At 35.7% G+C, this 24,140-nt stretch overlaps 1 protein-coding gene across 1 annotated transcript in view; it reads right to left on the minus strand.

The window, feature by feature from the left end:
• Positions 1 to 23,934, minus strand: part of ANO3 (anoctamin 3) — a 466,581-nt gene extending 442,647 nt beyond the window's left edge. The window contains exon 1 of the mRNA XM_008003915.3: positions 23,413 to 23,934. Within this exon, the coding sequence (XP_008002106.3) occupies positions 23,413 to 23,566 (154 nt within the window). The 5' untranslated portion in view covers positions 23,567 to 23,934. The remainder of the gene's footprint in view (positions 1 to 23,412) is intronic.
• Between the last annotated feature and the right edge of the window lie 206 nt (positions 23,935 to 24,140).

Here is a 24,140-nt window from a genome sequence, read left to right on the forward strand (position 1 = left end):
TGAATGGTTAAATGAAGGGTGATACAGTCATACAACAGAATATTATTCAACAATAAATCGTAACGAGCTATCAAGCCATAAAAAGACATGGATAAACCTTAAATGCATAGTATGATTCCAAATTATATGAGATTCTCTAAATGGAAAAATTATTGAGATGGTAAAAAAAAAATCAGTGGTTGTGTTCAATTTCAGGAGGAGGGAGGTTAATTAATGAAGCCCAGTGGATATTTAATGTAGTGAAATTATTGCTTATGATATTGTAATGATAGATGTATGCCATTATGCATTTGTGAAGACGCTTAGAAATTTGCGACACAAAAAGACAACCCTAATATATGCAAATTTTAAAAAATTCTTTTAGTAGAGTATTCTAAGATAAGAGGAATAATGCATTATACCAAATCCTTCCATCTGTATTACAAATACATAAAACAACCTAAGTACCAGGGGTTTGGAGCAGAATGTGGCTGACCTAAGCAAATTTGGAAATGAATGGAATCTGTAATACTAAAGGCAAAATAATATTTAAAAAAGAGTATAAATAACTGTACCCTGGTTGATGAAGTAGTTTTGAATGGGGGTATGGGTTAACAATCCTGATAACTTTACACGTGTGTATTAAAACTGAAAATTAGGAAATAATTGGATAGTAGATTGTGGAGCTGTGGGAAGTTACAGAAAAACAGGGGAGGAGGCTGTAATGGTGTATGTGGTAATGGATTAGAGTCAGGTACATCAGTATCAACTCACGTTTAGCTTCATATAGATAGAGATAGCTACCCAGAGAAATAGTGATAGTTAAAAGTATATATACAGATTATTATTCACCACATACATATATTCTTTTCTTTCAGGTGAGAGACCTTGAAATAAGTAGCAATGTTAAATTACTAATTCATGGGAAAAATATTTGTTTGGAAATCAGTGTGCTGGTGTAATATGAATCCCCATATACAAAAAATTATCTTTCAAAAGTCTCTTTTATTACTACATACAAATACATTCTAGATTCTGAAATCTAACTAAACCTACAGTAGTCCAAATAGAAATCACATCGATAAATACTTAAATATAAGCACTTTGCATAGGGATAAATGCAAATTCAAATAACTAAACTATTTATTTGCAATAGTCCTTTTAAATACACTTCAGGTATGCAAATACTTTTATCTCACCTTTGCTAATTTGCACACCAATCAAAATATATCATTTAACTCTTTCTTGAAGAGTAGAAAACTTAAAGTAGTATTTTCTAATTCTGTGAAGAAAGTCAATGGCAGCTTGATGGGGATAGCATTGAATCTATAAATTACTTTAGGCACTATGGCCATTTTCATGATATTGGTTCTTCCTATCCATGAGCATGGAATGTTTTTCCATTTGTTTGTGTCCTCTTTTATTTCCTTGAGCAGTGGTTTGTAGTTCTCACTGAAGAATTCCTTCACATCCCTTGTAAGATGTATTCCTAGTTATTTTGTTCACTTTGTAGCAATTATGAATGGGAGTTCACTCATGATTTGGCTCTCTGTTTGTCTGTTATTGGTGTATAAGAATACTTGTGATTTTTGCACGTTGATTTTGTATCCTGAAACTTTGCTGAAGTTTCTTTTCAGCTTAAGGAGATTTTAGGCTGAGATGATGGGGCTTCTAAATATATAATCACGTCATCTGCAAACAAAGACAATTTGACTTCCTCTCTTCCTGTTTGAACACCGTTTATTTCTTTCTCTTGCCTGATTGCCCTGGTCAGAACTTCCAATACTATGTTGAATAGGAGTGGTGAGAGAGGGCATCCCTGTCTTGTGCCTGTTTTCAGAGGTAATGCTTCCAGCTTTTGCCCATTCAGTATGATACTGGCTGTGGGTTTGTCATGTATAGCTCTTATTATTTTGAGATACATTTAATCAATACCTAGTTTATTGGGAGTTTTTAACATGAAGGGGTGTTAAATTTTGTCAAAGGACTTTTCTGCATCTATTGAGATAATCATGTGGTTTTTGTTGTTGGTTCTGTTTATGTGATGGATTACGTTTATTGATTTGCATATGTTGAACTAGCCTTGCATCCAGGGGTGAAGCCAACTTGATCGTGGTAGATAAGCTTTTTGATGTGCTGCTAGATTTGGTTTGCCAGTATTTTATTGAGAATTTTCACATTAATGTTCATCAGGAATATTGGCCTGAAATTTACATTTTTTGTTATGTCTTTGCCAGTTTTTTTGTATCAGGATGATGCTGGCCTCATAAAATGAGTTAGGGAGGAGTCCCTCTTTTTCTATTGTTTGGAATAGTTTCGGAAGGATTGATACCAGCTCCTTTTTGTACCTCTGGAAGAATTTGGTTGTCAATCTGTCTGGTCCTGGGCTTTTTTTGGTTGGTAGGCTATTAATTGCTGATTCAGTTTCAGAACTTGTTATTAATCTATTCAGGGATTCAACTTCTTCCTGGCTCAGTCTTGGGAGGGTGTATGTGTTCAGGAATTTATCCGTTTATACTAGATTTTCTAGTTTATTTGCATACAGATATTTATAGTATTCTCTGATAGTAATTTGTATTTTGGTGGGATCAGTGGTGATCTCCCCTTTATCATTTTTATTGTGTCTATTCAATTCTTCTTTGTTTTCTTCTTTATTAGTCTGGCTCACAGTCTATCTGTTTTGTTAATCTTTGCAAAAAAAAGAAAGAAAGAAAGAAAGAAAAAGCAACTCCTGGATTCATTGATTTTTTGAAGAGTTTTTCATGTCTCCAGCTCCTTCAGTTCTGCTCTGGATCTTAGTTATTTCTTGTCTTCTGCTAGCTTTTCAATTTGTCTGCTCTTGCTTCTCTAGTTCTTTTTAAAATATATATATATATTTTCTTTATATTTTTTTTAAGTTCTGGGGTATATGGACAGATTTGTCTGCTCTTGCTTCTCTAGTTCTTTTTAAAATATATATATATTTTTCTTTATTTTTTTTTAAGTTCTGGGGTATATGGGCAGAATGTGCTGTTTTGTTACGTAGGTATACACATGCCATGGTGGTTTGCTGCACCCACCAACCCGTCACCCACATTAGGTATTTCTCCTAATACTATACCTCCCCTATCCCCTCATCACCTGACAGGCCCCAGTGTGTGATATTCCCCTCCCTGTGTCCACATGTTCTCATTGTTCAACTCCCAGTTATCAGTGAGAACATGTGGGGTTTGTTTTTCTATTATTGTGTTTGTTTACTGAGAATGATGGTTTCCAGCTTCATCTACATCTCTGCAAAGGACATGAACTCATCCATTTTAATGGCTGCATAGTTTTCAATGGTATATATGTGCCACATTTTATTTATCCAGTCTATCATTGATAGAGATTTGGGTTGGTTCCAAGTCTTTGCTATTATGAATAGTACCGCAATAAACATAAGTGTTAAAGTGTCTTTATAGTAGAATGATTCATAATCCTTTGGGTATATACCCAGTAATGGGATTGCTCAGTTAAATGGTATTTCTAGTTCTAGATCCTTGAGAAGTCACCAAACTGTCTTCCACAATGGTTGAACTAATTTACACTCCCACCAACAGTGTAAAGGCGTTCCTATTTCTCTAGATCCTCTCCAGCATCTGTTGTTTCCTGACTTTTTAATGATCACATTCTAATGGATGTGAGATGGTATCTCATTTTGGTTTTGATTTGCATTTTTGTAATGACCGGTAATGATGAGCATTTTGTTGTATGTTCATTGGCCACATAAATGTTAGGGTGTCGATTTTAGATCTGTCCTGCTGTCTTCTGTGGGCATTTAGTGCTATAAATTTCCCTCTAAACACTGCATTAGCTTTATTCCAGAGATTCTGGTGTATTTTGTCCTTGTTCTCATTCATTTCAAAGAACTTATTGATTTCTGCCTTAATTTCGTTATTTACCCAGTAGTCGTTCAAGAGCAGGTTGTTCAGTTTCCATGTAGTTGTGCAGTTTTGAGTGAGTTTCTTAATCCTGAGTTCTAATTTGATTGCACTGTGGTCTAAGAGACTGTTTCTTATGATTTCCATTCTTTTGCATTTTCTGAGGAGTGTTTTACTTCCAATTATGTAGTCAATTTTAGAATAAGTGCGATGTGGTGCTGAGAAGAATGTGTATTCTGCTGATTTGGGATGGAGAGTTGTGTAGATGTCTATTAGGTCACTTGGTCCAGAGCTGAGTTCAAGTTCTGAATGTCCTGGTTAATTTTCCGTCTCAATCTGTCTAATATTGACAGTGGAGTGTTAAAGACCTCCACTATTATTGTGTGGGAATTTCAGCCCCAAATCTCCTTAAGCTGATAAACAACATCAGCAAAGTCTTAGGATACAAAATCAATGTGCAAAAATCACAAGCATTCTTATACACTAATAATAGATAAACAGAGAGCCAAATCATGAGTAAACTCCCATTCACAATTGCTACAGAGAGAATAAAATACCTAGGAATATAACTTACAAGGGATGTGAAGGACTTCTTTAACGAGAACTACAAACCACTGCTCAAGGAAATAAGAGAGGACACAAACAAATAGAAAAACATTCCATGCTCATGGATAGGAAGAATTAATATCATGAAAATGGCCATAGTGCCCAAAGTAATTTATAGATTCGGTACTATCCTCATGAAGCTACCATTGACTTTCTTCACAGAATTAGAAAAAGCTACTTTAAATTTCGTATGGAACCAAAAAAGAGCCCGTATTTCCAAGATAATCCTAAGTAAAAAGAACACAACTGGAGGTGTCACGCTACCTGACTTCAAACTATACTATGAGGCTACAGTAATCAAGACAGCATGGTAATGGTATGAAAACAGATATATAGTCCAATGGAACAGAATAGAGGCTTCAGAAATAATGCCATACATCTACAACCATCAGATCTTTGACAAACCTGATAAAATCAAGCAATGGGGAAAGGATTCACTATTTAATAAATAGTGTTGGGAAAACTGGCTAGCCATATGCAGAAAACTGAAATTGGACGCCGTCCTTACACCTTATACAAAAATTAAGTCAAGATGGATTAAAGACTTAAATGTAAGACCTAAAACCATAAACACCATAGCAGAAAACCTAATCAATACCATTTAGGACACAGGCATGGGCAAAGAATTCATGACTAAAACACCAAAAAAAATTGCAACAAAAGCCAAAATTGGCAAATGGGGTCTAATTAAACTAAAGAGCTGCTGCACAGCAAAAGAAATTATCATCAGAGCGAACAGACAACCTACAGAAGGGAGAAAATATTTGCAGTGTATCCATCTGACAAAGGTCTAATATCCAGAATCTACGAAGAACTTAAACAAATTTACAAGAAAAAACAAACAGCCCCATCCAAAATTGAGCAAAGTAGGCAAAGCATATGAACAGACACTTCTTAAAAGAAGATATTTATGTGGCCAACATATGAAAAAAAGCTCATCATCAATGGCCTTTAGAGAATACAAATCAAAACCATGATGAGATACCATCTCACACCAGTTAGAATGGTGATCATTTAAAAGTCAGGAAACAACAGATGCTGGAAAAGATGTGGAGAAATAGGAACGCTTTTACACTGTTGGTGGGAGTGTAAATTAGTTCAACCATTGTGGAAGACAGTGTGGCTATTCCTCAAGGACCTAGAACTAGAAATACCATTTGGCCAAGCAATCCCATTAGTGGGTATATACTGAAGGATTATAAATCATTCTACTATAAAGACACATGCATACATATGTTTATTGCAGCACTCTTCACAATAGCAAAGACTTAGAACCAACCCAAATGCCCATCAATGATAGACTGAGTAAAGGAAACCTGGCACATATACAACATAGAATACTTTGGAGCCATAAAAAATGATGAGTTCATGTCTTTTGCAGCGACGAGGATGAAGCTGGAAACCATCATTCTCAGCAAGCTAACACAGGGACAGAAAACCAAACACTGCATGTTCTCACTGATAAGTGGGAGTTGAACAATGAGAACACGTGGGCACAGGGAGGGGAATATCACACACTGGGGCGTGTCATGGGGTGGCGCGATAGGGAAGGGATAGCATTAGAAGAAATACCTAATGTAGGTGATAGGTTGATGGGTGCAGCAAACCACCATGGCACGTGTATACCTAGGTAACAAAACTGCACGTTCTGCACATGTATCACAGAACTTTAAGTATAATTTTAAAAAATGAGAAAACTTGACTTTTTCTTATGTTCACCTTGAAGTTGGCTTTATCACTGGAAGAGCACTCTTAAGACTATTTCCCACAGAGTAGCATCTTACATTTCTGGGCTCATATGATCTGCTGTCTGCCTTCAGTTTGAAAAATATATTTATGTGTTCGAACTCAACAAAAGTTAGTACAAAACTTTAAAAAATATTAATCAAAATCATCATTAAAAAGTTTCTTTGAGTACCCTAGGATTTTTTTCTTTTTCTGTCAATGAGGGCTAAAAACATTTTCATAATATATGGACATATTTTGTTTTGATATTTGTTTTAGTATTTCATAAATCATTTAATTCCCTGAGGTGAAATGATCCACAGAGTGTGACTATCTGTGGAGAGCCTCCATTCTCAATGTTCAGCAAGTAAAGTGTAAGAGGCTTGGTATTTGCTATGGTCTGAATGTTTGTGTCCACCTCTAATTCCTTTTTATTTATTTATTTTTTTAGACGGAGTCTCACTCTGTCACCCAGGCTGGAGTGCAGTGGTGCTATCTCAGCTCACTGCAAGCTCAGCTTCCTGGGTTCATACCATTCTCCTGCCTTAGCCTCCTGAGTAGCTGGAACTACAGGTGCCCACCACCATGCCTGGGTAATTTTTTGTAGTTTTTAATAGAGATGGGGTTTCACCGTGTTAGCCAGGATGGTCTTGATCTCCTGACCTCGTGATCCACCCGCCTTGGCCTCCCAAAGTGCTGGGATTACAGGCGTGAGCGCCCAGCCCACCCCCAATTCTTATGTTGAAATCCTAACCCCCAAGGTGGTAGCGTCTGGAGGTGTGGGCTTTGGCATGTGATTACGTCATGGGGACAGAGACCTCACGAATAGGCTAATTGCTTTTACAGATGAGATTCAGGAAAGACTCCTCACTTCTTCCATCACATGAGGAACACAGCAAGAAAGGTCATCTATGATTGAGAAAGTGGACCCTCACTAGACACTGAATCTCTTGGTACCATGATCTTGAACTTCCCACCCTCCATAACTGGGAGAATTTCTGTTACAAGCCACAGAGTTTATGGTATTTTCTTATAGCAGCCTAAAGTAATTAACACAATATTTATTATATAAATCCTTCTATTTTGTTAAATAGCACTACTGAAAATATGTCTTCAATCTTACATACTATTTTAAAAGATTTCAGCGTCATTCATTCACAGAGGTTTCAATGCTGTCCTATTACAAAATGTATTAAAAAGAAAATGTACTATGGTCAGTTTTTAGTCCTACATTTTATGACCTTATTGTAATCTAGTTAGGTCTTAAGAGCATTATCTATTTTTAAAAATCCCACTTTGATCTACCATTTACAAATTGTGTGATCTTGTTAACATCTCTGTGCCTCAGTTTCTTTTTAAAATTAGAGTACCTTTCTCAATGGGTTGTTATGAGGATTAAATAAATTATGACAGCGTGTAAGAACAGTACCTAGTACTGAATAAGTACTTAATGAGTAATTATTACTCTCATTATTAAAGGTGGAGATTGTTTGAGAGGGTGAAGAAGTTGAAGGTGTTTGTTCATGCAAGATGCTTGGTAGAAATATGTGAATGCAAACCCATATCTTAACATGTAATGAAGCAATTGGACCATAAGTGCAGAAAAGAGTTATGGCTGAGCTTTTGCTTTCAGACTTCTAAAAAGCAAACACACAAACGCCTAGAATATTGACTATGCATTTAAGAAACTGATTTTTTTGTAAGCCATTTATACTTTTACTTATTTTTTTTGTTTTTACTTTTTCTCTTGCCTTCTTTATTTATCACTATTTGTTACCAGAACACTTAACATAAGATATATCCTATTAGCAAATTTTTAAGTAGGCAATGTAGTATTATTAGCTAGTGACACGGTGCTGTATAGTAGATCTTTAGGACTTACTCATCTGGCACAACTGAAACTTTGTATCCTGTGACTAATCCCTTCCCATTTCCTATGACCCCAAGATGTTGGAAACCACCACTCTACTCTGACTGTTTTAGATCCCTCATACAAATGATATCACGTAATATTTGCTTTTTATACTTTTAAATTAATCTTCACTTATTAAAAACCCTTAATCCCTGTTAGGTGATTTCCCTGGGTTCTACACTTCCTATTAACTTGACTTATTTTAGAAATTACCTATAATTAACTGAAACAGCACAGTTTTCAAATTAGTGAAGCAAAAATGTAGTGTCACGTCAAAATGTTCGTTACCGGAACGTTCATTCATCTGCTCAATGACCAGCTTAATGTTTCAGTGCACTTCATGCATGCCAAAACTTCAGTAATATTCCCTAAATGAGAATAAATAACTTATTAACTTTGAGCTATACCATTTTGATTGAGAATACTCTGATTAATTTGTCCTTGTACACGGTTTTGTCTGCAGTTTCTGAAATAGCTTTGTACCAGAGACTTAAAATAATTTTCATTTCTGAAGTAATTATACTGATGTCCTCCCTACACCACCTTGTCTTTTCCTTGAAGATATTACTTTATATTAAAATATAAACTAATTTTTTGACATTGTCCAGGAAGGAAATAATATAAATTTTATAGCTATTTTAATAGTAGTTATGAAAACATAAAGAAAATAAGAGTTTACTCAGAAACACATAGCAATTTTATTAACACATGGCAGATTTCCGATTTTTTGAGAAGAATAATTCTAACCATGTAGTACTTCAAATAATATAATGTTTGCATTTGAAGATGGATGGGTTGACTCATGTTTGGAGATCAGGGCAAGGTAAAATTTTGAATATAAACTGGATGCTACACACATAGGTAAAATTTAAATGATGTAAACTAAATGCTCAAATGAGTAATTTAGACATTGAACAAGTATTGCATCCATATAAACCTGTATTTAAATAGTTCCAAATCACTAATTAAACCAAATTCCAAAATCTGCAATAAAATCATGTTTGATAATTTCTTTACTGTAACCAGAAATAGCATATGTATAAGCTTCTATGATATATTCAATAAAAACTTAAAGCACAAAATTTGCATTATAATTGAGACCACAACAATACACTGTTGTTGGCTGCCAGTGTTTCTTGCTATCTCTACCCTTTGCATGTGTAGATATATCTCAGTGTTTCTTAAAAGGCTTTTGTATTTTCTTTTAACATGTGCAGGGATAAAAAGACCATTAGAGGACACTCATGAAACTTAAGCTTTAGCTTGGAGCTTAGACAATGGCTTCTTGGGCGTGGATTAGTAGCTTTCATTCAACTGCCATTTTACTTGGAAATATGACTATACAGTATATTGTTTATGAGGATGATTGGGTCCTATGCTTAAAAGCCAGGTATATTCAAGACAGCTTGATAATGAAGGCCCTAAATTCCCCAGGTTTTCAGAGGAATCTTCTGGAATAAGGTGACTGCTAGAATAGAGTGACTGCTCTGGCCACAGCTGACCATACATCAAAATATCCATTGTTCAGACAATAACCTTTTAGTCCCAAATTATTATCTAGTCTATCAGTAGGCTTCTTGTTCAGACATTTCAGAACTGAGTAGAATTGTGTTGGGCTTTGTAATCAGACACACTCAGGTTTATAGTTGAATTCTGCAACTAGGATAGATTATGTGCTCTGCATCAATTTCCATATCTGTAAAATGAGAACAATGATACCTAACTCTTAGGACCAATGTGAGTATTAAATAAGCTGTACAATGTCTAACAGGATGCAAATGAGAATTTTCCCTGTTCTCCAGTTTAGAAAGATGCTCAAAGTTGCAAACAGTGTGGTTCGGCTCTGAGTTCCCAGAAAACCTCACCTTGAATCGTAATAATTCTCACTTGTCAAGGGCAGGACCAGGTGGAGATAATTAAATCATGGGGGTGGTTTTTCCTGTGATGTTCTTGTGACAGTGAGTGAGTTCGCATGAGATAAGATTGTATTATAAGGTGCTTCCCCCTTTGCTTGACACTTCTTTCTTCTACCACCTTGTGAGGAAAGACTTGTTTGGTTCCTCTTTTGCGCTGATTGTAAGTTTCCTGAGGCCTTTCCAGCCATGCAAAACTGTGAGTCAATTAAACTTCTTTCCTTTATAAATTACTCAGTCTTGGGTATTTCTCTATAGCAGCATGAGAACAGATTTAACACAAGGTACAAATTATTCCCACATTCTAAAGAAAGATGCTAGGCACGTTTATAGAACATGGAGCACACATCTGATTTCCTTAGCACATCTCACAGCTTCATTGCAACTATCAGATAATATGGGAGATAAAAGGGAAGAATAAGAACTGCTATAAGGAAGACAAGTGTGGGCTGCTGTATATGCCATACAGCTCTCTCAGTGTACATGTCCCCTATCTCAAACTAAGTAAGAGCAGCTTCAAGAAAACAACTCCAGAGAGTGAGTGTGACTGCAAGGAGGAGGATGGGATTCTCACCCACACGCACGTGAACTACAAAAATGAAAGGTTCTTAGGGCTTCCAAAGAACCAGGGTGATAAGTGAAATAATTATCCTCAGGGAAAATTGATCTGTATTTCCTGGAGTTCCAATAGCATAGATATCCACATCTACTTTTTCCTTGAAAGTTTATAAGGACAGAGTTGTTGGAGGTGTCCTCATGAGAAAGCAAGGAGAGAACTGAAGAGTTGCTACTTAGCTGCTTGCCCTTCTAGAATGTGTTGTAGGTATTATTACTGTGTTTTCCTGGGGGATAAGTGGGTACTTAGAAAGGTAAATGAACTTCAGACATATTGAAAGGGGCCTACTTAAGAAGAGTGCCTGCCAAGGTAAATAAAACTCTGCAATAAGGGGTGTGTGTGAATTCCAAGTTCTGAGTGTAAGCAGTCTCCCAGGAAATGTGGTGTAGGAACTCCCCAAGCTCTCCAGAGGGGGTGTGGAGGTTCTGATCAGAGAAAGTCTCCAGAAAACACTAAAAATATTCCATTAGAAAAAGAAAGCTGGCATTTGGACAGGGCACTCAAAGGTCAGATTAAAATAGTACTAGTCATATGACATCTTTATGTTCCTCCTCTCATCCTCTACCAGCTCTGGAAGAACTCACATGTTGTAAAAACTGTGAGAGAAAGAGTGGAAAAGCAAGTGAAGAAATGGTGAATAAACAAGTCACATTACACCCCTCCCCTCTCGTCCATTGCTGTTGTTTTGCTGTTTCCAGTCCCAAGAAGAGAGGATGAGAGAAACTTTTGTAGGAGTTAAGATTGTGCCACTCTAAAATATACTACCCTGGCATATAAACTATTTTTAGTTAAAGGCACATGACAAACATTAGATGCAAGATTATCACTCTGACCTTCAGTTTCCTAAAATCAGGAGATAAAACTCACATGTGAATGATGTGCTTCCTGTAGTAGAAGTGTCATCAAAGACAGGAAGTCGAGGCCAAAAGAAATCTGTACAAACAACCATTGTTAGATGAACACTTATCCTTCTAGCCACCTCTCCACCCAATCAATGACTATAGCTCAAGCCTCTTTGCCTTGTCATATTTTCATAATTTATTGATCCTTGTGTAATTCAGTATATAGGTTTTCAACTCCAGCTGCATATTTGAGTCTTTATTTCTTTTTAAAGGCTCCTGTGCCATGTAAAACTTGTATTAAATGAATTTTATGCCTTCCTCCTGTTGCTCTACGTTATGTTAATTTAATTTAATTATTGGACCTAATTTGGAAAAAGCACTAAAAAGGTAGAGGTACAATTTTGCCTCTCCTAAATTTTGAATTGCATGAATGTTTAAAGTTTTAAAATCATATTATTTCTGGACTTTCTAATCTTCAACATGACTTTTATAAACTTGAATGTGATTGGCAAAATAAGCCAAATTGGCCTGTGTTATATTTCAAGAGCAGAGAAGGCAGATTTCTTCCTTCGAAACTATCAATAGCACAGCTTCAACCATGTCACTATCCTATTAAACACCCTTGGTGGCATGTCTTCACTAGAGGAATAAAGGCTAAACTGTTTGTCTTATGTTTAAATCCTATTACAGATTGGCTCAACGTAACCTTATTTTCCATCTCTGTCTCACACAACCCAAAGTCCAGCTCCATTAGTATTCATTTAACGACTGTCTGTTGAATGGCTACTATGGCCAGATGTTATGCTTGGTAAATCAGAAATGATCCCTGCTTTGAAGAATGTAGAGTGTGTTGAAGGGAGTTAGCCTAAGAGAATCATAAATAAACTATTCTCCTAAATACATTTTTAAAATTCTAGACATCCAGAGGAATGATTGACTATTTCTGATGGTTTCTGGGTTGTATTAAACACTGATTTTTTTTTTTTTTTTGTCAGCTGTGTGTTGCTTTCTCATGCCTTTATGTGATTGACCATGACATTCCCTTTACCTGGACTTCATTTTCCCCTTTATATTTTAACTTTATACAGAAATTTCATTTATAAGGTTTCTGTTCAAATGTCCCCTCCACTGTATACTTTCTCTACAGCTTCTTTCCTACCCATCTTGCAGAATTTAATTCCCTCCCCTGTGTTTCCACAACACATCATTCAAACATTTACTATAGCACAAATAATGTTGCCTTAAAAAAAGAAAAGATTTAAGTGACTGTCTTCCCACTAGACTGTGCCTAATTTGTTTCATTGAAGAAGATCCATCCTGTAGGATTCTTAAGATACATACACACACACACACACACACACACACACACATATTTAATGAATGACATTCTGGAAATAATATAACTTAAAAGATTATGTGAGGTCAGTTAGAAATTTTGTATAAAATATTTGTAAGAAATTTTAGTTTATGACCGTCCTACCCTAAACCTAACTAATTAATATCTTGAACCCAATCTCCAGGGGATCAGTTTGCTTCACTTTTTTTTCCAACACAAGCTGTATCTCAAATTTAAACTGACCTTTCCACAAATGAATAAATAAGTAACAGATATCATAAGTGTAAATGTAAATATTCTGCCTAAAATTATTACAACTTCAATAGGTTTTTACTGGCAATAAAGCTTTCATTTGATAGCTATATGTTCAGAACTGGCAGGCTCTCAGGGATAGTAATAAAAATAGAAAATCTTACACCTCTTCTACAGATGAAAAACTGAGATCCAGAAAGAGTCAATGCTTTATTCACATAGCTTGAATGTAAAAAAAAAACAAAAACCTTATAGTATATTGAATGAAACATATTACTACTCCACTATCATGACATTCATGAACTTAGTATTCAGGGTTTCTATATTCGTGAACATATTGAAAATCCACTTATGATTCACTTTTTATTTTATGAAGTCACAAAGTTAAGTAGCACGAGTCACTTAGCTTTTGATCAAAGTCAGAGTCAGCTCTTCATATATTTGTCTTTTCTCATCTTTTCTCTATTTGTAATTTGAGTGAATGGTAACTCTTATAAAGTCACATATGCAAACTTTCATTTGGAAAAAATATCCCTGGCATAAGGCAGAATAAAATCCACCTGAAGAAACTGGATTAGAAGAAGAAAAGACAAAGTCAATAGATACGATAAAATGAATTCTTGGTTCTTATCTTGAACATACAATTTTAGATATTCTCAAGAGTGAATTGTCAAACTCAATGTTGACCTACCTATTTGAACGAAACTCGTAATATGGGGTGTATGAAAATAAGAAAAGGTATTTTCTCTTTTTCACTGAGTGCCCTAGTCAATGTTGTACTTTTACAGCATAGAAGATAAAATGCTGGTGAATACTGAAAAGATGGCAAGCTTGTGCTGTGGGCACATGGTACTTGTATATATGACTTTTGGTGAAATCGTGATTCAGGGAGAATGTGCTAGCTTTGGTAAAATTTCTGCATTTGTGATTTTGGACACCTTTGAAGATCTTAGATAAAAGGCTTATTAATGCCAAGCATCAACTCTCAAAATGTAAATAAATAAAATAAAAGCAATGTGGATATTCAATAAAAATTAGACTCAGAATTTAGAGCAGGAAAGATTTTTTGTGGCGGGGTGTTAGTCAAGGAAGGTTCAGAGGTAAATATGTTTTGAATCATGTACAAATTCAATAAGGTTTTTAAAATTTATGTTATATACAACAGAGTAGCTCCCAGTGATTAAAACAAATTTTTAGCTCCCAGTGATTAAAACAAAGCAAATGAAACACTATTACCAAGAGGCCAATTCTCTCTAGGAATGATCACATTTAGTATTGTGTAACTTTCGTTTGCTATCCCCAAGATATATCATACATGTAATCTTTTGTTTAATATCTGCTTGCATGGCTTCCCTGGTTGTCTGTGTCTTCCTTTTGCTAAAACACATCATATCTCTAATTATCAATAACCTATCAGTTAAATAGTACACACAGGGCATAAACCATGTTGACCTTGTTCAGCATCAAATCTCTAAAGCTTAACCCAATGTGGCACAGAAGAGGTGCTAAATAAATATATTACAATGAATTATAGTAATTTATAACACAAGATACAGATAAGCAAATATAGCATATGATAAAGATTATGATAGAGTGACTGACTATACACTTGTGCCAAAGAAAGCCTTACAGATGAGACAATATTTGAGATAAATTTTGAAGAAAAGGAAAGTGTTCTAAGAGGCAAAAGGAGAAAATATTTCTTATATTATCAAACTACAAATAGCTACATGTCTTTGTAGAAATTGGTTTAAGCAAATAAAATGAACTAAATTTTAATGAGCTCCTAGTTCAGGTTAGCTTCAGGCAGAGCCAGATTTATGCTCCAACATTGCAGTAAAAGCAATCTCTTGGCTCTGTTTCCTTTGGGTTTTCTTCATTTTCAGGCTCCCCAGGTCATCCTCAACAATACCAGGCTCTCTCCTCATGACATCGTCAAGTTTCAGTTTGAAGACTTATAGTCTTTCAAAGCCCAGAAGGTAAGTCCAGAATTACCAACTAAATCCTTAAAGTTCACTCTGATTGGATAAACTTAGGCTCCCTTCTAAATCAATCACATACTGTATGGTCATAAATTAGTCAGGCTAACTCCCAGACACTGTGGTTTTATCTACTAACATTACAATTGAGAAAGAGACAAAGAAGGTTTCTTAGAACAAAACAAAACAAAACAAAACAAAACAAAACAAAAAAACATGGCCACTGTTTCCATAAAGAAGACGATGAGCACTGATGTAGTTATATACTGCAACTGCCAAGGTAGGCCTTATGTATTTTTTCCTAAAACCATCCTCTGAAGAAAATAAGTTTCCTCATACTAAGGAAGATAAAAATCCATGGGCATTTTCCCCTTAAGTAACCTGAAAATACAGAAGAAGAGGATAGTCATTAATATCAACAACTTCCATAGCCAGTTTCTCAGAGTGTGAAAGAATCTTTGGCCCAGTTCCTAACCAGATGGTTAAATATGACATGTCTCAGTGGTTATACAAGTATAAATTTATGCCTGTGTCCCATCCCTGCATGAAATCACAAACAGGAACATAAAAGACCCACGTGAATTCTGCCCTGAAATAGAACTGAATCAGACAGGCTTGGCCAATCTGAGACCCCTGGAGGAGTTTCTGTAAACAGCCTAAGATTAAGCAGCTCCTCCTCCCCATACAAATTAAATAAAATTTTCTCTTTAGTGGGAGGAAGAGAAAAGTAAAATGTTGCCTTAGGGACCCATTAAATTTCTATATGAGGCTCAGTTTCCATCTATTTTAGCTGCAAAAGGATATGGAGTCAGGAACCTTGAGAGCAGAGGTCAAGGCCACAGTTTGTTAGATTTCCATAAATGATGAATGATTGCTTGGCTGCGGGTGCAGATTAATGTTACCAGATTAATGTTACTTGAACAGGAAAAAAAAAAAAAAAAAAAGAGGAAACCTAAAATTGATCTCCCACAAATAGTAAGATAACTATCAAGGCTACTGGCCAATGCTATTAATTAGCATTTGAGGTTTGCTTTTCTATCCACATTTGACTTAACCTCCCACTACTTTAGAACATGCATCTTTTGTATGAGCCAGGTAGATCTTGTTGCCATCCACCAAAACTAGAAATTCATTATCACATCTATCACTGAGAACTCTTACTGTTGCAAGTGACAGAAGTGTCAACTCAAATTAGGCATAAACAATAAAGAACTTATTGGCTCAACCATAAGCCGGTAAGTTGGAAGTCTGCATTGGAAGGCAGAATGGCTTCAGGCATAGCTTAAATATGGGGCACAAACTATGTCAACAACTTCAATAGCCACAGGATATCCTTTGGAAAAGGGATAACTTTCCAAGAGAACATTAAAATATTCATACTGGAAAGAAAGGCATGTATGCAGGGATGGCAAAAAATAAACTGACAGACACACGAATGAATGCTTTGTGATAACATGCTCTTTGTTCTTGTCATTTCATTCTCCAGCAGTGCCCTCCTCCTTTCTTTCTAAAAGTCTGTGTTTCTTTATAATTTCTTTCCTTTTCTATCTTCTTTGGACCATATTTATCTCTTCTACCAAAAGGCCAGAACACTTCTACTTTATCATTTATTTTTCCTTCAGCATACACTATAATGAATAGCTACCTCATTTCTCCCTTAAATGGTCATTCCCGAGTTACAAACAGCTCATGGGTGCTACAAGAGGTAAATTCAAAAGTCTGTAGCATGGAAGATGGAAAAAATTTCCACTTAGAAACATGATAATACAGAGTGACAGTTTCCAGGGTATGAATTTAATTCATTTCCTGAATATGAATTTAATCCAAATTCCAGGAAATTAATTAATTCATTGTGTGACTCAGGTACAACATAAACATTTTAATTTGACTTCCAGAACCATCCTAAATCCCCTAGTCGTCCCTAACACGTGCGTCTAATGGTGGAGAGGGAATACTGCTTCCACTCACCACTTGCCTTGCTGGAACTGGGTGATGGGAGGAGGTCCTCCTTCACCACCATTTTTGATGGCTCCCAAAACCTGAGGAAGAGACTGGAGTCATAGAAAGTACACAGGGGCTCCACAGGTGGGCTTGAGTGAGATGTTATGGGGGCAGAAGATGCAAAAGAAAAATGTTACATTCATTAGGGAAAAGAAGCCTAAGAAAAATGTTATATTCATTAGGGAAAAGAAGCCTAATGTGGATGAGGATTAAAACAGTGACCAAGGCAGAGCTCAGGATAGCGTTCATTAGAAAGAAGCAGTAGGGGAAGGCTGACAAGCATGAAGAAGTAGTATGACTTAGGACTATGGAGTAAACCCTGGAAGAGACTTCTAAAGCTTGCGTTTTAGGAAATGAAAGTCTGAAATTAAACTATATTAGGCAGGGTGCGGTGGCTCACACCTTTAATCCCAGCACTTTGGGAGGCCGAGGTGGGAGGATCACAAGGTCAGGAGATTGAGATCATCCTGGCTAACACGGTGAAACCCTGTCTCTATTAAAAATATAAAAGAAAAAAACGAGCCAGGCGTGGTGGCACGCACCTGTAGTCCCAGCTACTCAGGAGGCCAAGGCAGAAGAATCGCTTGAACCTGGGAGGTGGAAGTTGCAGTGAGCCAAGATTGCACCACTGCACTCCAGCCTGGGTGACAGAGCGAGACTCCGTCTAAAACAAAAACAGACAAACAAAAAAAACTATATTAAACTACCCATATAGTTTAATTTCATTCAATACAGACAGTGTTGTCTGTATTGTGAACCTTCCTCATGCAGGATCTTTTTGTTGTTGTTGTTGTTCTCTGTTGCCTTCTCCTTCTTTGTAACCATCTACCACATAAGATCCTGATACTGACTTCTACAGGGTGAGATGAGAGTATGAAGATAAGGCTGAAAGAATGACTCTTAATTATTGCTGGACACCCATGGATGAGGAGGAGCCAGGGTATGCCAGTGATTCCAGGAATAATAGTGTTGTTACCAGTTTAGGCAGTTTGCTTACACATATACACTGTTACGTGTATATGTGTGTGTGTCAAAGCACATAACATATATGACTACTCTGTAAGTACTAATGTGATGAGTGAATGTCTTCTCTAATATTAACTAAAAGCAGGGGCCATGCTTTATTCTTCTCAATGAATTTTTATGCTTTTACAATGTCTTACATTTTGGTAGGTCCTACATTATACTGTCGACTGACAAATAGTGAACATTTTATACACTGGAACTTTCACTAATTCTTATTCTGCTCACCTTTTTTGGTGATAAAATTGACTATTTCAATTCAAATCTCTGTGACGGTGTATGTATTTTATGAAGTTAATAAAACTACTTTGTTTTAATGAATCTTATGAAGAATGCCTATAAAAGGATATGAGGAAATTTTTAAGAAACGTTTTATTTGATTTTCAAAGCAAAATAAGATTAAAAAAAAGTCTAAGCTCTCTGTGGTCATCCTTGTGTTCATGAGAAATCGTAAAATATGTAGTATTTGTTTTTGGAAGCCGTGATTTCCATAACCCACTCCTTGGCTCTACTGTACAATTAATACTTCTGTAAATGCTTTTGCTTTGAGACATGTCTTCATGTTGGCCTTGAAAATGGAGCATGAATTCTGAAATTTCACTAGCTAGAGTCAATTATTTAGTGGAAAAGAAGAACTATAAAATGCTGAGTTGTGCTCATCCACTATGGAATCATATAAGAATTCTGAAGAAAACATCTGCAGAACAAATAGAAGAAAAATATAATTTATTTAATGTTAGAGGAAAATAAACAAAGAAATGATGAGATGGGGATTCTTATATTACTAAAGATGGTTAGACTGACTCCCAGATCTTTGTATTTTTTTGCAATGTATGCAATTCACTCTCGAGAGCATTTGTTTGGTCTAAAAGTCATGTAGTTGCAGGAATTAACTAGGAAACTCAGGGTAATATGAGTATTTGTTGGACTTTTTTTGGTTTTCAGATTCAATACATATATCTCTTGTCCTTATAGGAATTGATATGAATGGCCCAAGAATTTGGAGGTTGAGAAGTCACAAGAGAGTAAGATAAATAGGCAGAACAATGGAAAAAAAGAAATGGGGCATAATCTCACCCATTAAATGTATATTCTAGGTCCCTTCCCTGCACAAGGTATTTTTCACACATTTTTTAATCCCACAGTCAACTCTACAAAGTAGGTGTCTCACTGAGAATAGACAGAGAAGTTTTAAATAACTTGCACAAGTTCTAAAATCTCCTGTGTCTGTGCTAATTCATAGTTGTTCTATGTCAAAGTCCAAGTCATATCTTATGTAATGATGACCCTTGGGAGTAAGAAGATATATAAGGGTATAACAATTCAGGATACAGAGAAGTATAGGCTGACCTTTATATCTAATTATCTGAGTGACCTGAGACAAGCCACTCATACTCTTTTGGCCCCACTTGTTCCCTATAAAAGAAGCTTATAAATCTAGCTCTGCCCATCTACAACTTAGTCACTTTGGTCTAGATAATGCATGATTGTTCCTCTCTCTGTTTCCTCTTTAATGCATTATTCATAATTCAAAGAAGGCATCTCATTTCTAAAGGCTACATTAACTCTTAATGATGAAAGCAGGAAGTCTTTTTATCCTGGCTTCTTTTTGTCCAGAGTGGGAACAAAATAGAGACGTTTAATTTCTGGTACGTACATAACCTCATTTTCCTTTTCCAATTTCCACTGAAGTAAAGTAAAATTTCCAACCACTCTACAAGGACTCCTGATATCTTCAGAACACTGTTACATGTTGCTAATACTTAAAGCTAACACCGACACACTGAATTCAAGACAAATTACTGACCTCATTAAGACTTTGGAGAGGCCACTGTCATCATCAGGCATCAACACCCAAGCAGCCAACAGAAACCAAGGTCTTCCTGCAGCCAACACCTTTCTGTTTTTTCCAGTGCCTCACATACATTCTTTGAAATACTTCTATTGGTAGAAAAACAGGAATGCCCACAGACATCTGTTGGTCAAAAGGAGTCCTTCTTTGCAGTCTGACATTTTATCAGAATGTAATGGGAATGTTTGTAACACAAAGAAAGAAAAAATGCTTGAGGTGAGAGATACTCTCTTTACTATGATGTGATTGTTATGCATTGTATGCCTGTATCTAAATCTGTCATGTACCCCCACAAATATATATATATGGCAGGACACAGTGGCTCACACCTGTAATCCCAGCACTTTGGGAGGCAAAGTTGAGTGGATCACCTGAGGTCTGGAGTTTGAGACTAGCTTGATCAACATGGCGAAATCCTGTCTCTACTAAAAATACAAAAAATTAGCCATGTGTGGTGGCATGAGCCTGATGAACATGGAGAAACCTCATTTCTACTAAAAATACAAAATTAGCCCAGCATGGTAGCTCATGCCTGTAATCCCAGCCACTCGGGAGGCTGAGGCAGGAGAATTGCTTGGACCCGGGAGGTGGAGATTGCAGTGAGCTGAGATCATGCCACTGCACTCCAACCTGGGCAACAAAAGCAAAACTCCATTTCAAATAATAAATAATAAATTAATAAATAATACACACACACACACCCCCCACACTATGTACCGGCAAAGATGAAAAATTAAAAAAATTGAAAAAATAATCATGACATTTGTTTCACTTCCTACCAAGGAAGTGAAACATATATATATATTTATATATATATATAAATATATTTTTATATATATAAATGTAAATACATGTAGTTATATATATAAAGATAAATATATATATAATACACACTGTCAAACATTCCTGGGGATAACTGTGTATCAGTTTGAAAAGCTCAGTTTGTAATACATAGGATTTTGTAATTTGCCTCACATAAATTGTGAGCCCCAGCACATGGTGAATCATCACCTTCTGGAAAACCATTATAATAAGTAATCTCACCTCCAGAGTGTATTTTGAATGATAGTTAGCATATGCTAGCTATTAGTTGCAGACATTGTGCTAAATGGTTTTTGACATTATATCATTTAGTGTTCTTAAATACTCCATGAGGTAGGGATTTTTACACCCTTAATATATATAAGGAATCAGAAACACAAAGTGATTCATTTAACTTTCTGAAGTCATGCAGTTAGTAGCAGAGCAAACTCTGAATACTAGTATGACTCTAGAGTCCAGGTAATTACTTCTCTGCTGAAAAGTTTAAAAATTTTAATTTAGATGGGAATCCTGAATTACCTGATAGATTGCATTCCTAGGTAGGCAACTTCTACTTCTGTCCCAACCAGTATTCAAATATTATATGTAGTTCAGAAAAGTACAAAACTAAATGACATAGACTTTTGCATTTATTTACAAATTATAAAAAAATGAGAATATCAAATACCAGATTGTCATTATAGCTTATATTTTCTGCTCATACTGAAGCAAGAACTTTCTGAATAGAATTTTCAGAGACCATAAACAAGTATATTTAGCTTTTGAGATCTCAAATTATAGAGTAGGAAAAAGAAAGGGCAATCAAAATTAAAGCTGAAATATGAAAATGTGGAAGTAAGATACAAACATGGACAATATAGATAGTTTATTGATCATCTAAAGATAGGCAAAATTGGGCTGGGTGTGGCGGCTCACGCCTGTAATCCCAGCAATTTGGGAGGCTGAAGCGGGCGGATCACCTGAGGTCAGGAGTTTGAGACCAGCCTGCCCAACACAGAGAAACCCCATCTCTAGTAAAAATATAAAAATTAACTGGGCGTGGCTGTGTATGCCTGTAATCCCAGCTACTCTGGAGGCTGAGGCAGGAGAATCATTTGAACCCGGGAGGCAGAGGTTGCGGTAAGCCAGTGCAATAAATGTTAAGGAATATTGAGATAACTTAAGAGTCATAAAAAAAATTATGGAAGCAAAAAGAGGAAGCATTTTGAGGGATTTCAACTGAGATGTATTGAGTTTGAGGCATAGCCAGAATAACACGGTGGAAGCGGCTTCTAGGCTGTTTATAGTATGCATCTCTGGAAACGACATTATACCTGTACTATTGATGTGTTGGCCAACTGCATAAAGACAACAGTTGAATCTAACGGAATGGATGTGCTAACTCTGATAGAAATGACTAGAAGACAAAAAATGGTGAAAAAGACATGAATATTTAAACTATCAATTCTTTCATTAAACTATTTTTCTAACCAAGTCTACTGTAAAAAGTTATGTACATCTGTAAAAAATTAATTTCCCACTTCTATGAAATTGTAGGTTCAATATCTAGGAAGTCTCAATTTTAGAAGACAAGATAACAGCATGGAGATTTTTTCTTATAGTTGAAAGAAAATTTATAAAAGAATATCTTATCTCTTGTTTATAGAACTCATAGTACAAAACAACTCATATAATACATGATAATCTATGAGCAATAAATCAGAGATTGACTGGGGGTTATATAATAAGGAAGTTTGCCAAAATTCTTAGAAGAATCCTCTTGTTGTATAATGGAATTTATTATTTCCACAAGATTTTTCATGTGACAGTGTCCAACAATATCCAGAGTTATAATAGCTTTGCTTAACTTTTACATTCCCATTACAACGCCTTCTTTTATAAGGAAAGATAAACAAATTATAGCAGTTTTACTTTAGTACAATATTTAAAATATCTATCATGCAAATTTTCTACAAAGCACAATTAATTCACTATTGACATATAAGAGCTGTTCATTATGAACCAAACCCTCAGAATTTTTTGGTGAATGCAAACTATTAGTATATAGTATTTTTCCCTCAGACCTGCAGAGCAAGAACAAAAACTGAGAGTCTAAGTAACACTCAAAGGTTTAAAATTATTCTTCACATTTAATTCTATTAACACTGTCAGCTCATATAGAATCTAAGTCAGATCATAAAATAACTAAAAGGAATATTCTCTTGTTCTTAATGGGAACATAAATAATATATTACCCTTTATATAATTGTGCTTAGGAATAAGAGATGAAAGAGATGAATTAAAATGGCAAGTGTTTTCTTTGCAGTTTGTGGTTAAGATTCCTGATTTCACCAGTCATGCCAAACAAAACTAAGCCTTGATAGTCCTGAGCATTCAGAGGAACAAAGTCTATTACACCATTAATATTTTTCTGAGTTTACTGACTTTGTTTTCTGACATTTACTTCTATGCACAAAAATTTCAGCCCTCTATTTTTTACCTCAAAAGTCTATGTATACATTTTGGGAAAAAAAATAACTGAAGAAACTAAAATTGGCATCAGCTATACCACCAGAAAATGGATGACATCAACATTTATTTATTACACATCAGACATTAAAGAAGTACAAACATAAGTTAAGATACTCATACATATCAATCTAAAGGTTAGCTTACCAGTTGGGACAGAACTGGAGTGCTGAAGTTCCAGTTGACTAGAATCACCAGAGAGTTCAGTCAAACAGGGTAAAGCAAAACCTGAGTTGGAAACATGCTCATCTCTGAAGCCTTCAGGAGAAAAATTATCCAGTTCAAATTTTAAAACTGACATTGCGAAATTCCCAAATAATTATGTAAAGCAAAGTTCATACTATTGAATTCTTTAAAATTAAGGGATAGGATAAAAATCACAGTATTCTAATCAGTCATAACAATAGGCTTTCCTGTAACTGTTTTCACTTGGAAATCCAAAGGAAATAAAACACGCAGAGCTGACTCTAAGAAGTTTTCTGTGTTAATGCCTTTCCTAGACAATTAACTTCAATAGGATGGATGAATTTTAGAGTCGTTTTTCTTGAAGATACATTTTGCCTTTAAACCACAGCAGCACTCATCCCATCTCAGAGAGGCTGCAATGAAAAGTAAAGTGGGCTAAGTGAAGACATAGGCAAGGCTGCAGAGAGATGCTTTTAGTAAGCTGGTACTAGAAGTTCTCACATTTCTGTATGCAAGAGATCAGCTGGGTGGGGCTAAAGACTGTTAGGGAATGCAACTTTGTTCCACTGGGCAGCTCATCAGAGCAATGTTTTAATTGGAAGGAAGTTAATACTAAAAGATATTTCCTGGATGCAGATTGTAAGACTGTAGCCTGCTGCTTATTGAAACATGACTGTGATTGTGCAAAT

Source organism: Chlorocebus sabaeus, chromosome 1 (genome assembly GCF_047675955.1).
Source record: "Chlorocebus sabaeus isolate Y175 chromosome 1, mChlSab1.0.hap1, whole genome shotgun sequence".
Classification (NCBI taxonomy): Eukaryota; Metazoa; Chordata; class Mammalia; order Primates; family Cercopithecidae; genus Chlorocebus; species Chlorocebus sabaeus.